The sequence below is a fragment of the Mastacembelus armatus genome, chromosome 19, assembly GCF_900324485.2.
Source record: "Mastacembelus armatus chromosome 19, fMasArm1.2, whole genome shotgun sequence".
NCBI lineage: Eukaryota > Metazoa > Chordata > Actinopteri > Synbranchiformes > Mastacembelidae > Mastacembelus > Mastacembelus armatus.
In genome coordinates this window covers 18,233,001-18,247,876 of record NC_046651.1, presented here as the reverse complement: position 1 = coordinate 18,247,876, position 14,876 = coordinate 18,233,001, and the positions used below count along the sequence as shown (strand labels likewise).

The following is a 14,876-nucleotide window of genomic DNA, read 5'->3' as shown; positions in this document are numbered from 1 at the left end:
CAAATTAAAGGGAAACCTTTATTTAAAAAAAAAAGAGGAGGATCTATAAATGTTGATGCCTCAATGCAGGGCACATGGAGCCACTGAAGAGACAAAATCATTTAAACCCCATAAACACCTATGGGTGATTTTGGACCGAGATGCCAGGTGGAACTTTACCTTATTTAAATTATTCCAACAGTCACTGGGTGAGTTATTGTTCTACGTTAAATAAATAACTCAAAGATTGAAAGGGCTCATAACCAAAGAACATTTAAACTGTTCTACACTTTATTTTTCCTTCAATCAGACTGAAGATATGGGTGTATGGGCCCTCTCATCTAATTCTCATTAAGAAAGTGAATAGACACATTTGGATATTTCATGTATTGAAGCTGAAGTACGTGTCCTGCAAGAGAGTTTCCTAAGTAAGTGAAGAAAGTCAGTGTTTGCATGAAAGATATTTTCACCGTTGCATTAGGAGAGAGGATAAAAATCACTGGTATCAATCCACATAAACACAGCCCGATTTAAAGGACCATTACACCCGAATCTTATCAGTTGTGACTAAACTATAAGCTGCACAGTGAGAGATAGTGATAGGTTAGTCATTTCCCGTTGTGCACTGCAATCAGTGGCACTTTCAAAGTAAAAGCACAATAGAGGTAAGACTTGGCTGCAGACTGATAAAGTTTCATTTGAGGCCATGAAACTAAATTTGTTCCAGAGTGACGCAGGAGTAAAAAAAAATGTCTCCGTGGAAAGCAAACATGAACACCTTTCCCTTTTCTTATGTCAGGTGTGTCCTGGATCGCAGCCACACCTGCGGCTATGTGGGAAGGTAAACATTCATTGGCAGACACATTCACGTGCTCAGGTGCAGCCTTTCAGGACCAACTCATGAAAGAAACCCGTGGAAACCGAATGGAGACTAAAGAGCACTTTTCAGAAAGTATGGATCCAGATCCTGGAGTCACGGAGCTGGAATCCTCCGTGGAAACACCCGGAAATGCCACCACCGACGAGCCAGACAACCAGCTCCAGATTCAGGAGCAGGATCCGATAATGGTTTGGGTTCCCCTCGGAAGGCGCCTGCTGTCTGGCCTGCTGGGTCTGAACGTGGTCCTGCTGGGAGCGGCTCTGGTGGCCGGACAGGCTTTCAACCCCGACGGCCTGAAGCACCAGGAGCCCGAGGTGTTCATTCTGATGCTGATGGGGGTCAGTTTGATCTGGATGCTCTGGTACCTGCTGTGGGCCAGGAAACAGCCCGGGACCAGCCCACATAAAGACCACCACGCCGGGGGACTCACTGTCATCTGTAAGTTCAGTGTTATTCTCACTGCAAATGAGAAAACATACGTTGTGGAAAGTGTAATGAATTTATTTTTTCCTCTGCTCTGCCCCAGTGATCCTGATACTTTTCGGTGTAGCCAGTCTGCTGCTGTACATCTGCAGGACCGGGTATTTGATGAGCATGAAGGACTGTACACCTGCCCCTATTGTGATCTCCCCGTTTGTAGAAGCTCCTTTCCTAGTGCTGCAGGTAGTAATAATCAAACATACAGAAAGTGCAAATACTGATATATAGATAATCCATTAATTCTGCAGATAAATTGGATTTCTTTATATCTTGGTTACAGTACAGAAAGAAGCATCTTCAGCAGATGTTAAAATGATAAAAATGATTCTGCTAACATCCCTTTAAAATGTCTTAATTGACCAATACCATATCAAATTTACTTTTAAAATAAAGTCCAGTTCTTTATATGGACAAAGGTCCACTTAGCAGCTTTTTCCCCACTTTCACTCATGCAGATGTCCTCATATGACCTAACACTCCCAACCAGAACATATTATTAGATGCTTAGAGCCTCAATTTTCAACACAAATTGCTCAAACAAACACAAAGTATTAAAACTACTAATTGATAAAATGTACAAAAACACAAAATTCAAGGTTCAGATCTCTATATTTTGATGTCTCCAGCTGATTGAATCTTTATTTTTGACTGTACCACTTCATGCGTCTTTAAAAATGTAGTCCAGGAGGCCTTAATCAGTAGCTGCCTGTTTCTTCTGTAGACATATTTGCTGTGGGCTCACTCCAAAGACTGCATTCACAGACACAAGATAATCACCAGGTACCTCACTCTATACATCATCAACCTACATGTTGTAGTTTATGAAAAAGACTGGTTGTTATCTCCAGCTTCCGGTTCTACCTACATATCTACCTACGTATCCTGTACCGGATGCAGGTCCGGGCTGATGATGATCCTCTCTGCTGACCTGCTGCTGTGGCTGAACGCAGTGACCGAGGACTCCATCCATGTGGCGATCGAGATGGAAAAGGAAAACAAGAATATGAGCTCACCTGAAGAAGACATCCCCGATTCAGAAGGTACTCGATGTGAAACACGATAAAACTGAACTAGGAGGATTTACTGCTAAATAAAGACATGTCAGTACAGCCATTCAAAGTATTTTCGCAGTAGAGTAGCTCCTTTGTCATTAATAAGCTACAGGTAATGTGTTGTATCATGTTTCATCAAAGTACAATGATAATGAAGCTTTAAAACACCAACTGTCTGTCACATATTTGTCGTCAAAGAAGAAGATCCTAATTAAGAAGAATAAACTTAATTAGAAGTTTCCAAAAAAAACAAAAAGCCTTTGGAGTGGATCAGAATAAATGTTTGCTCTTTGGGAATATCGTCAGAAATAAGTCTCTGTACAATGAAAACAAACCTATTGGGTCTAATCGTACACCCCGTGATTCTCATCTGCCTCCAGGAAATTCCACCTTGTGTCGGTGCAGTGACAGTGCAACCTGCCTCGTCTTCAGGAAAGGCTTTGAGATCCTTTATCCCTTCAACATCGAGTTCTACCTGATGGCAAGCTGCATGGTCTATGTGATGTGGAAGAATGTGGGTCGCAGGTTGAGTCCAGGTCACCACGTAACTCAGAAGCTGACCCTACGTATCGTCTACCAGGGTGGGATCATATATGGCATCGTGTTCGGTGCCCTGGCCCTCATAGCCGGATCGACCATCTTCATTCTCTACCAGGTGTGGGTGAGCCAGCAGCAGCTCCGCTTCAACGCCTTCCTCATATTTTACAGCTACCACTTGGCTGTCTTGCCTGTCATGTGTCTGTGCTGCCTGGCTGGGATGTTGGTCTACAGGCTGGAGATGAGGGCACGCATGGGGGGACGCAACCCCACTCGTAGGCTGGATGTGATCCTCCTGGTGGCGGCGGCTATGGGCCAGATCGCCCTGTCCTACTTCTCCTTGGTGTCAGCCTTGGCTGTGGGGACCAATGGGCTTCTGGGGGAACTGGACCTGTCCTACTCCCTCCTCAGCCTGCTGGAGCTCATCCTGCAGAACATCTTCATCATCGAGGGCCTCCACAGGCACCCGAGCCTGAGCGTCAGGAAGAAACAGAAGAGCAGCATATTCAAGGTACCTGCGTTTCTTTTGAGTCTTGTGTAAACTGGCATGAAAAGGTCTTGTTTAACTGATAATACTCCCCCTACAGGTTATCAAAAAACCTGTGACTCCTGTACCAGAGGAGAGGAGCACTGACATTTCACTACTGGAGGGAAACACATCAGCACCCCCTGCTGTTCAAGAGCATGATGGGAAAAAGTCCAGGACCAGAACAGTTATACAAGAAATTTGCGCTTTCCTCATCCTTTCTAACATCATGGTAATATTCCATGTGTTTGTTAGCTTCTTTAAAAGAAATACACATCTTATAATCTCTGCGTTTATGTAACACATCTGTGTGCTGTCTTCTTTCAGCTCTGGATCATCCCTGCCTTCGGGGTCCACCCCCACTTTGAGAACGGCCTGGGGAAACAGTTTTTTGGCTTCAGCGCTTGGCTTGTCCTGGTGAATCTGGGTCAGCCGCTCATCGTCTTCTACAGGATGCACTCAGTGGGAGCTTTACTGGAGCTGCTCATCAACGCGTGACCGGTCCAACGTGGACTATACGACTTCTGAAGTAGAGGAAACACACATGAAACGACAATATACATTTAGGTTTATACATCATATGGCCAAGTCCTCTGCTGCTGTGGGGCCGATTTTTAAGGTTTGAGCCTGAACTCCAGTAACAGGAAGTCTTAGTGCCAGAAAGAGACATTTCTATATGAAGATGTTCTAGAGATTTTAGAGTTTTGTTTCTTTGCTGTTTCACACCAAACTATTTCTCCATCTTGGTGTGGGAGAACATGATTGATACTTACAGTAATTGTGTACTATTGAGTGCAGATCCCATCCAGAGACTGACAGCAACAGTAAATGTGATGTACTCAGTATAATGTGTGTGTGAATCCAGAACCTGGCTTAGCTCCACTGTTGTCTAAAACCACTGTTCCAATGGATTGGATTTAATCTGTAAATTAGCAAATACAGCTGTGGGATAAATGCAGAGGAGTAAAAAGGTTACCCCCTGAAATGTCAATATAACATAAAATAAGTATCTAACAAGCAAAATGTACTTACTTTTTAATCACTGTTGAGTTGGTGCAAATCTCTGCAGCCGGTTCCCAAATTTGTTGTAAAGTTTTCTCAAACACGTCACATCAAATCTGACCTTCATGTATACTATTTATCTATCCACATCCTTTTAGCCAGCTATCACATATAAGGAACATTTCTTTATAAGAAAACTACTCAGGTAAGTAGGACATCATCATCATCATCATCATCAGCAGCAGCAGCAGCTGTGCAGCACCATGCTCCAGTCCTGTCCAGTAGCTTATGTGTGAAAGACGGATGAAACTTCACTTAACACCAGTTAAATTTTAATATTCAATAAATGTGGGAAAAACCCATTTAATTTTGGCTTCTGCATCTGTTCATGACCCAGACTCTGTGTGATGTGCAGTAACTAATTTATTCACATGTTTATACACTCTCCATTTTTCTCTCAAGAAAGACAAAAATGAAGTACAAAGTGAAGATCATCACTGCTTGTTTTCTTAAAATAACAGGAAAACGACGTGAGATGCTCCTCTGGTCGTCTTCTGCTGTTGTTGTTGATGATGAGTGCGCAAAGAGAACAAACAGGATCCACTGGACGTCTGTTAAATCCTCTGGATCTCAAACAGCCTGATGTCCGTGTCGTACCAGACTGGAGGATCCACGTTGCTGCAGCAACAACCGTGAAGCCAAAAGCTTATTCAGGTTCAGAGTGGTAGTGATTTGAAACATACAGCGTTTAAATTCAGTTTCCTCACCGTAAGTAGATGACACCCCACATGTATGTGCGGAACCACATGGCCGTGCCGGTGTTTGCTTGGTATTTCCTGATGAGGATGGGATGAGGGACGGGCAGGAGGCCGACGAGTGTGCCGTGCTGAAGGAACTTCAGGATTTCAGATTCGTCTGTCAAGCCCCTGAGGACGACAACAGCTCTGATCTCATCTGAATCCGCCCATCCTGCTCTGTTTCTGCAGAAAACTTTTCTCCTGCATTTCTCCACACAAAAGTCTGTCAGATTACTGACCAGTGCTCTATAAATAAAACTAATTATTTTAAATCAAACTAATCAGAAGGATTAAAACTGTCTTCATTCATTTTTCAATCAATTTTCATACATAACTCTGGACAAAATGATTGTGTGTGATATGAAAAAGGGGTTGCTTGTGCTGATGAGCTTTTTTACTGATGAACAATTTACAGATATTTAGCAGCTTTTCCAAAATATTTCATCCCTGTGTGATGTTCAGCTGTTGTGGCTGAAGTGTAATTTCTTACTTGTCGATACAAATCTTCTCCACCTGAGGGACCAGGACCTGTAGCAGCCGCATGATGGTTTGTAGGGGAAGTTTTGCTTTCCACGACAACACCTGAGTGAGGACACACAGGTAGCACAAGGAAACCACCAGGTATGAGAAACCGGCAGAAAAGAAACATCTGTGTAAGGAGCAGCAGATGCGGCAGTAGAAACTTTTCCTCACCCAGTCTGGATTAGCGCTCCAGGCTGCTGCTGCTGAGGAGGAGACACTAGACAACCGACTCCTGGCTGCTTCGGACTCTGTCTGGTAAACCTGACAACACCGAACACAGGAGTCGCTTTAACCGCAGGACGAAAACAACAGAACAGCTAAAGCAGAGTAAGACCATCACTGTGATTTACTGATGTGCACCTCGGGGTCTCTCTCGGAGTTGGACTCTGTGTCGCTGGCTCCAGCTACAGCGCTGCTGTCGGCCTGTGGTGAGTCTGAGTGTGGAACAGCAACCAGGGTGCCATCCACACTCACCTGGGACTTCTCTGTTATCTTATCAATTCCTACAGGACACAAGACAACCAGCTTTAAATTACCAGGGAAAAGCAGAATAGCTGATTTGTGCCAGTTTAACTGAAAATGTGTTTGGGAATATTAATCCATCAGCACAATATCTGTGACATGAGAAGGAGCAGCAGTATATTTATGGAAATACACTCATTTGTTTCCTGCTGGGATGAGAAGATTGACAACTCTGGATATGAAGCTACAGCCAGCAGCTGGTTAGCCTAGCTTAGCATAAAGACAAAAACAGGAGCCTGTGGCTTCATATTTATTGGTCAGAATTGTAGCTGTATTGATCTTCCTGTTGGTGGATCATGTTATGGCAGTACAAGTACCTCAACAGAACCTCAGTAAATTTACTTAGTTACTCTCTGCAACTGTAACTGGAGAATTTCCTTCATGGACCAGATCTTTATTGAATTAAAAAGTGACCATCTCACACAACCTAACATCTCACCTGGAGTGGCCTCTAAGCTGGTTTTTAATGTGCCGGGCTCAGCGGGTACAGCTGGTCTGGAGCCTGCCATGGACTCATTCTCTGTAGAGTTGGTTCTGGAAATCCCAGATTTCTTCCTCCTCTTCTGCTGCTGCTGCTGCTGGGCCTTCTGAATAGATGCCATGTCAGACGGCAGGTTGGCCAGCTGGTGGAAGACATTTCGCTTGCGGATGATTGTGTACACCAGGTTGGAGTTTCCTGTGAGGGAGACGTAGCGCTGCAGTTGGTACAGGCTGGAACCATAATGGTTCTGGGATCTGTTGTTTGTTCTCACCATCAAACTGATACTGGATGATGTTGTTGAAGACCTCCAGCAGGAAGAAGACCAGTTGGTGGTTCTGGGAGGATGAGAAGAGGAACCAAGGTGTGGAAAAGGCCTCCAGGAGGTGGAGCAGCTTGTTGGCAGCCACCATAGACAGGCTCTTCAAATAAGGTGAAACTGTGAAAGTGAAAGTGGCTCAGAAGAGATGAAACTTCTGCAGAAAGGCTTTAAAAGCAGTTCACCTATTTAACCACTGGGGAGCGACATTTCAGCTGTGATACTCACTGTTCACTATTACTGTGAGCAGGCAGTCAAAAAGGGGCTGGAGACGCTGGTGTCCACCGGTGATGATTTTGTGGAAGATCTAAGAAAAGGTAGAAAAGATAACAGTGGAAACATCACTGCAAACATCAGCAGCATCCCACAGATATAAATAATGCACGTTCAGTATGTGGCTGAATGTAAATTCGACATAATCACGAACATCATGGAGAAAACAGAGCTCTCTTCCATCAGCACCGAGCCTCTTACCACGATGAGCAGGTCAGCGTGGGTTCCCGTGAAAACAGGAATGTCCATGGGGACGCGGAGAGTGTACGGCTTGTTCAGGCGAACGCCAAAGTTCCTCTCTCCGCTCAACAACAGGAGGATGAACACGGCGATATGCATGAGGCCCACACGAGCTGCAGATGCACACGAACAGAGGGATATTTCAATGACACTACGATCCACGCACGCACCTCCATATGCTTTCACAAATACTGAATCTGTCTCACACACACACGAGACGAGTCTGACTCACACTGATCTGCTCTGGCATCGTTCAGGTAGAAGAGGATGGGAACCAGTATGTCCAACACGTCACTGCTCTTCAGTACAAAGAACAGGAATTTCTGCAAACAAAATAATCACAATGAATCCTATTCTGTGTGCAATAAGTACAAACAGCAGCATTTTAAAAGGACTAACTTTCATTCTTTCAAATCCACACCTTGTTGAAATCGCAGAATTTCCAGAAGAGGATCAGCAGCTCCTGGTGGAACTGGATCTTCTTGGTGGAACGAGGCAGGTAAGTCTGGACCAGAGGATTATTGAGCAGCCGAGCCAGGCCCTTCAGGATGAAGCCTAAGTCCTGATAAGCGAAGAGAAGACGCACTTACATTTTACCCTACAGGATGACTTTATTCAGTGTTAAGCAGTGAGATATATTTCACAGTACCTCTTCTCTGTGGATCCTGGAGAGATAGTTCACAAAAAGGTTATCAGGTCCAGCAGGCTGAGAAACAGAGGCCATTTTAAATCCTGAATCATTCTTTTTATTATAATTTTTAAAATGCATCATCTCACTTGTACCTCCTGCTCCTCATCAGCTGAGGCAGAGGTGTCCAGGGCCTGGAAGGCGGCTCTGGCGGCCGACCCAACCTCCTGCTCCAGGGTGACGATAAGGATCTGAACCGCCTGGTCCACCAGCTGCTCCCGGGAGTCCGCGAACAGCAGGTGGTTGTAGGGGATGCCATAGCCCACGGGGTCATAGGCGCACACCACGTTGAGCAGGGAGGTGAACAGAGGCAGGGCATGTCTGGGTGAAGCAGTGAAAGACAGGTGGAGATCAGTCAGTCAGAGATGGAGGTCTGTGTTCAGAAGTGAGGGGCGTTTCCCGGTGCAGGTCAACGCACAGCAGAGGGCGACGCATGTGTTGTTACCTGTTTTCTGTGGAGCAGAAGAAGCTGACCCAGGGATTGAGGTTTTTGCTTTCGGAGGAAGGAGGAAGGTACATGGCTTCAGAAAAGCAGGTGAGGAGCAACTTCAGCAGCTCTGTTCTGAGTAAACACATGAAAGATCAACATCACTAAAGTTAGTAAATCACACATTGTCCTAATGACAGTGTGAGTATGTTCCTTAAACGTTTATCGGAGTGTAAAAATAAACTGAACGTTTGCATGCATGGAAGAACTTACTGGGTACTTTTCTGTTCAGGATGAACTTAAGCGACACAAATGTTTGTAAAAAAAAAAGGGGAGGATCAAGTGATAAAGCAGCCACAAGATGGCGCCAGCTGATCTGGACCAGCACCAAAAACTAGTCCCTTGTTCTGTTCCGATCCACGAGCTTTCTGCCAGGTTTCGTACCAAATTACAGAGATCACCAGAACACCAGAGGACATTAAGTCACGGTGGTGAGAACAAAGAAAAAGGCATCGCACTGCAGCCTCACCTGTTCAGGTCATGGCTGTAGTTCGGAGCAGGTGAGTGAGCAAACCCGACCCCGGCCTCCCAGATGTACTCACAGCTGTCTATGGACCGAATGTCCTCTGCTGTGTCCTGCAGCACACACAAGAACAATAAAATACATGATAAGTGTGTGCTGATGGTGAGAAATGCATCATACCAGCATCCTGTTGGCAGTTCACTGTCAAAAATTGAAATAATTAGAATAATCAATAAAAATATCAGTCACAGCTTTACTGTAGCATGACACCACATTGAACATATGCACCATTTAAAACCAGTTATTTATGTAATTATCAATAATTATGATCCAAGAGATAACAGAAGACTGACAGAAGGCATGCTGGGTAATAAAAAATGCCTTTACCTTAAGTACACTTTGTATGACACCTCAAACCGTCTCCAATAAGTGAAATTAAAATTGCAGGAAGAATTTAATGATGTTTTATTGATGCTAAATTTAGTAAATTTTTTTTTTGCCTCAGTGGCAGCACATTGAAAATTGTTTGTTAGAAGTTGAAATAGTAAAGAAATGACCCTGAGAAGCTTCGGATACATGTTACAGACGGTGAATGAATCTATAACAAAAGCATCAGTAAACTTATTTAGTCTTATGTTATTCAGTCATGTGCCAGTTGAACAACAAAAGCAGTGGGACTGTGTCACACAGGACTCGGCTGACGTGCTCTGTACGTGACACCTCAGCAGAGATAACAGCTTTATGAATAGACCTGACCACACAACACTATTGTTCTTCTGGGTAAACTGACAGCTGAGGGCACTGGGTCATGTACACTAAGGTTCACTGCTGTTCAACCAAACACAGTGGGCAGTGATTTGGTGATTTTGGCTTTAGAACCAGTCAAAAGCAAAGTCTATGAGCAGACCTCAGTGAGTGGTAGGATTACTTCTGAGGTACTAGGGACATTTCTAACACAGGAGGGAAGGGGGTGGCTGGGAGGTGTGGTCTGACCATAGCAGGGGGGGGGTTAGGACCTGCAGCACCTCCCGTGCTCTCCAGTAACACACATATTTGCTCAACATGGTGAAGAAGTGTCCGCCCTGCTCTCCTCAGCCCAGTTGACAAACATGGCCACTCCTGCCTGTGTGCCGTGTGGAGTCACTCATTAACTGGAGCTGTTGCCTGAGGAGGTAGTGTGAGGGAGATAACAGCACTAACTGCAGCACCACAGGCCTAAATGACACATCTGTTCCATGGGCAGCAAAGTCCTGACACTGTTGGAGCTTAAAGGCTAAAAATTAAAACAAACCCTGGACTGAGACTAGCTCTGTGCAGACCCCCCGTAAAGGAACAGTCCAACAAATGTTGGACAATAAAGCGAATGTGCTTTATTGTTTTACGAGCCTGGATGTGGTTAGCTTAGCTTAGCTTAGCTTAGCTTATCATAAACACTGGAAACACCCTGTCCTCCTCTGTAGCATGTGCAGCTATAAAGACTAACTGCTCATTCATCATCAGCCTTCATGAAAAAACTGACTCGTAGTCCTGGAGTTTACGTTTCATTTTCTCAGACAAGTCAGACGCTGCGACTACTTTCTACAGGCACAGAGACAAAATGAATATGACGCCTCACAGCAGACAAAGGTTGTTGTCCTACAACGTACGTGTTATTCTGTCATCACACAGTGTCTTTGCTTCTTACATCAGTAACCACAACAAAGGAGTCCAAAACCTGGCAACCTTATTGTGACAAGACTTCAGGAAGCTCAGCACCTGTGTCTGTGTGTGTCGCTTTGGATGGAGCCTGGTTAGTTTCCCTGCTCTAAGCTAAACCAACCACGTCCACACTCCACATCATCATTCAACATGTAGACACAAGATCAATATTAATCTAATTGGAAGTGAAGGAAATAGCCGTGTTAAGGTCAAACCACATTGGTTGGTTCATTGCTGGGAAAACGAGATTAGATAAGAGCAGAAGAAGAAGGAGATGATGATGATGATAATCTTTCATCATCTTGCATCTGTCTACAAATCCTGACTGTGCCTTTAAGCAGCACTGTGTGGTGCAGTAGTGAATAAGCCTGAGGCTCTGCTAAGTGCCCTTAATGAGATCCTGGATATTGTCCTGTGTTTCCAGCTGCACTGTGGCATAATGAGGCTGGTGCAGAGCACAGGCAGTGTGGACTCACCGGGCTGCTCCTCTTGTGGGTCTGAACAGTGAAGTCCGGACAGAACAGCAGGTCTGCGATGGCCAGGAGCAGGGATTCAGCCAGAGGCCGAGCATCCTCATCATCCCCGTCTTCCTCCAAACGCTGTGGAGAAAACAGGCAAAGTTAGGAGACGTCACCTTTACGGTTATGACGGCACATAAGTGATTTATATTTAAGTTCATCTTTAAACAACTTTACCTTTTACACACATCGTGGACAGAGAGACGAGCTGTTTCTACATGTTTATGGTATTTATGCTAAGCTGAGCTAACTGGCTAGAAGCTGGAAATCAATTCTGGCTGATGTTACACATGTGTCCACATAAAAAGGACTTTAGCTTAGTTAGACTTTAGGTTTCTTCTGAAAATAACAGTATTTTCTCTGCAGAACCACAGAAGTGTTTGCTGCTCCAAGTGCTGCAGCTGCTTTTTACCTCAGTCCCACACTTTAATTAAGGGACATTCAATCCCTCCTTAATTCAACCACTGGCCAGGAGGGTGGGGGGAACAAGGGGGAACAATGTGTCCAGTGTTTGGACCGTGGTCCCCTGCCCACCAGGTAACCAGAGAACCAGCAGCGTCAGGACAAAGCGCAGGGAGGGGTTGGTTTAGGACAGTGACCTCGACAGCATCATCAGCAGCAGTCTCATTTTACAGTCCAGGTCCAGCTCTGAGACCCAGACCGTAGCATCACTTCTAATTAGCATACATTACTATCACAAGGGGGTTCAAAGAGTCCTGGATCCTCAGAGTGCGGAGCTGAAAGGCTGCGGACACCTCAGATTGTACCAAACCTCTGCTGCGGCACATTTAAAGGAACATTTCATGACTTCTCTATTGATTCTACCAAAGAAACGAAAGTGTTGACTCAAAATAAAACAGTCATTAGATAATGAAGACTGAAGAGAGGCCCAGCTTTCAGAGCTAAACATAACTACTGTAACACACAGAGGTTGGTTTGCTATTTAACTTGCAGAGCCAGGACATTATTGCTTCCTTGATGCATTCCTTCCCTATGACAGTCCAGCAGAGTAAATACCAGGACCAGATCCTCGTTCACCAGCTTCAACATGAAAACACCAATGAACATTAATCCACGAATGCGACTCCACAGATCTGGACTGTTACACTTCTGATGTTCTCTGAGCAGAAGGAAGCAGAAACTGGAGCGACAGACTGAATGTGAGACTCGTACCCCTGCTCTGCCGGCCCCGGGCACCGTGGACCAGAAGAAGCCTCTCCAGTCTGCGTCCTCAAAGATGTAGGGCAGGATGCGGGTCAGCAGACGGGTGCAGTTCAGGACGATCCGACGCTCTTTTTCTGAGGAGCAGCCGGACGCCGCCGCCTGGACCAGCCTCTCCATCGCCTGACAACAAAAGGACATGCATGGGTTTGAGAGAGACCTGCACGCTGGCTCCAAAGCACAAATTTTTCTTAGATAGTCCAGAGTGAAATCTCCTAAACCATAAAAGGAGCATGACCATCATCCTCTAGTTTATCTGACAAACATAAAACTCTATGAAAGGAGACATACGTGGTGACATTGTGGTCCCATTTAATGGGTATAAAACAATTTACTTTCATTACAGTCTACAATCCAGCTCCAGAACCTCAGAGGATTCACCACAACAACAACAACAACAACAACAACAGGAAAAAACTGAATCAAAAACTGAAGAGCCAGAAACCAGATCTCTGGACTGATGAAACAAACGCCCCATGCTTCTTCATATAGTTCCCTAATGTCTGTCTGTCTCTATTATTTTCTTAATCTTGGATCTTGTAAGGTCCATTTTCTCACCTGCTTGGCCTAAAAACCCCCCTGCTTCGTATAAGTGACCTTTGACCTTCACAAACTGATGTGGTCAACACCCAAAGTGTGGGAACAACAAACAGCAGCATTCCTGTGGCTCGGCCTGTAACCAGGGACGACTGAGATGAGCTGCTGTCGTCTGAACCGCGACGGCCTGCGTAGGACGCTGTGCGGCTTACCTTGTAGCAGAGGGTTGCCAGGTTTGACGGAGACTCCTCTCTGACGGCTCTGATCTCGGCCGCTGGAACCAGAGTGAAAACATCCTGGACGGTGGTGGAGGTGTCGGCCCAGAACTGGTCCCAGAAGGCGTCGTCCGTGGCTTCGACAGGCTGCAGGAGAGGACAGAGACACGTCAGGCTGAATTCAACTAAACATGTTACTTCTATTATTTTATTACGTTCAATTTGGTCTTGACTTTATGTTCTTGTTCGTTTTCTATCAGAACTCAGTGGCACTTACCTAAAAAAAAGTGCATTTATCCGACTGGTAAACACTTTTACACAATAACATATGATTAGATTAGAAAACATCATCAAAGATTAGACCAGCGAGTCTCTGTTGTGTTGGAAAAGCAGCGTCTAAAGACGTTTCACTTAAATTAACTAACTATCCAAACATCCAACATTTCACCCAAAATTTAAAAATCAGACAAAAGTTAAAACAGATTTGCAAAAACTTCCACCATAATAAAGTTTATTATTAAATCCTGCAGCCATCAAATCTGTGGCGATACAGATAGAGATATAGACAGGAAGATCGATAGATGCTAAAAACTCACATTTTGGCTTCACGTACTAAATATTTTCACCACCTGCTGATTATTTTCTCAAACATCTGTTTGAAATTGTCCATAAAACGAACTGGTGTCTAAACCTTCATGTCTCGTTCTGTCTCCAAAGATCTGCATTTTCTACCACATACAATGTTTATTGGTTTTCCTTGAAAAGTGAAATTCGATGAATCAGCAGTGAAGACTATTGCTGACTGACTAATATGTGCAGGAGCCACATACAGTCCAGAACCAGCTGTTTAACAGCAGCAGATTCAAAGCCAGTACATCTGGTTTTTACCTTCAGGGAAACACTAACCTGCCTTCAATGAATAACATCATTCTAATCATTATTTCTCCAGTCACATGTGGCATCCTGAAGTTATTTAAGGATCGTTCCACAAAATAAACAAAAGATAACGAAGACTCGAATCATCCAAAAGCCAAATTAGTAATTTCAGCATCTTAAACCTGAAAAGTGTTGACAATAAAATCCAGACTTCACCACGTAAACGCATGTTCCGTCTGTCACTGCTCATTTCTTAACAGGTTGCAGCGTTTTCCTTGTTTTCCTCTCCACTTTGTGTCACCTGGGCTTCGGTTCAGGCTGCCATCTGGCACCAACTTTATCTCCACGGACTCAATTTAAACCACAAACCCACAGCTCTGTCCTTTCCTGCGTTTTTCCCAGAGTTAAGATAAAAACCGACCTGAGTTTTGGTTGTGAGCTGGATCACCGCTTTCCTGAAGCGAAGTTTGGTGTCGGCGTTTCCCATTTCTCTGCCCAAACCTCCCGCAGCCTGTCGGATCCGTTTTTAACACCGAGATAATCTCCCTCATCCAGCGCGCACCGCC

The 14,876-nt window shown here is 44.7% G+C and overlaps 2 protein-coding genes across 2 annotated transcripts; one reads left to right on the top strand and one right to left on the bottom strand.

Annotated features, from left to right (window-relative positions):
• Positions 1-748: 748 nt before the first annotated feature.
• On the top strand, positions 749-4,613 carry LOC113135670 (proton channel OTOP3-like). Its single transcript, XM_026315872.1, has 7 exons — positions 749-1,297; positions 1,386-1,522; positions 2,061-2,119; positions 2,237-2,379; positions 2,772-3,439; positions 3,516-3,686; positions 3,782-4,613. Exons 1-7 carry the CDS (start codon positions 772-774, stop codon positions 3,950-3,952), a joined length of 1,875 nt encoding a protein of 624 aa, XP_026171657.1. The 5' UTR covers positions 749-771; the 3' UTR covers positions 3,953-4,613.
• A 248-nt stretch (positions 4,614-4,861) lies between these two features.
• On the bottom strand, positions 4,862-14,871 carry hid1b (HID1 domain containing b). Its single transcript, XM_026316440.1, has 19 exons — positions 14,732-14,871; positions 13,432-13,581; positions 12,635-12,805; positions 11,420-11,542; positions 9,252-9,358; positions 8,741-8,857; positions 8,391-8,616; positions 8,257-8,313; positions 8,029-8,169; positions 7,840-7,930; positions 7,569-7,720; positions 7,323-7,401; positions 7,050-7,214; positions 6,737-6,973; positions 6,136-6,278; positions 5,947-6,036; positions 5,744-5,835; positions 5,224-5,382; positions 4,862-5,134 (listed from the first exon to the last, which is right to left on the bottom strand). The coding sequence occupies exons 1-19, from the start codon at positions 14,795-14,797 to the stop codon at positions 5,071-5,073; spliced, it is 2,430 nt and encodes an 809-aa protein (XP_026172225.1). The 5' UTR covers positions 14,798-14,871; the 3' UTR covers positions 4,862-5,070.
• Positions 14,872-14,876: the final 5 nt, after the last annotated feature.

Excerpts from the sequence above, each read along its gene's own strand:
- LOC113135670 (XM_026315872.1), top strand. The coding sequence starts at position 772 with ATGTCAGGTGTGTCCTGGATCGCAGCCACACCTGCGGCTATGTGGGAA. Across the intron at positions 1,523-2,060 it reads CTCCTTTCCTAGTGCTGCAG|ACATATTTGCTGTGGGCTCA; the intron begins GTAGTAATAATC and ends TTTCTTCTGTAG. Across the intron at positions 2,380-2,771 it reads AGACATCCCCGATTCAGAAG|GAAATTCCACCTTGTGTCGG; the intron begins GTACTCGATGTG and ends ATCTGCCTCCAG.
- hid1b (XM_026316440.1), bottom strand. The coding sequence starts at position 14,797 with ATGGGAAACGCCGACACCAAACTTCGCTTCAGGAAAGCGGTGATCCAG. Across the intron at positions 8,858-9,251 it reads TACAGCCATGACCTGAACAG|AACAGAGCTGCTGAAGTTGC; the intron begins GTGAGGCTGCAG and ends GTGTTTACTCAG. Across the intron at positions 5,135-5,223 it reads TGGGGTGTCATCTACTTACG|CAACGTGGATCCTCCAGTCT; the intron begins GTGAGGAAACTG and ends TTGTTGCTGCAG.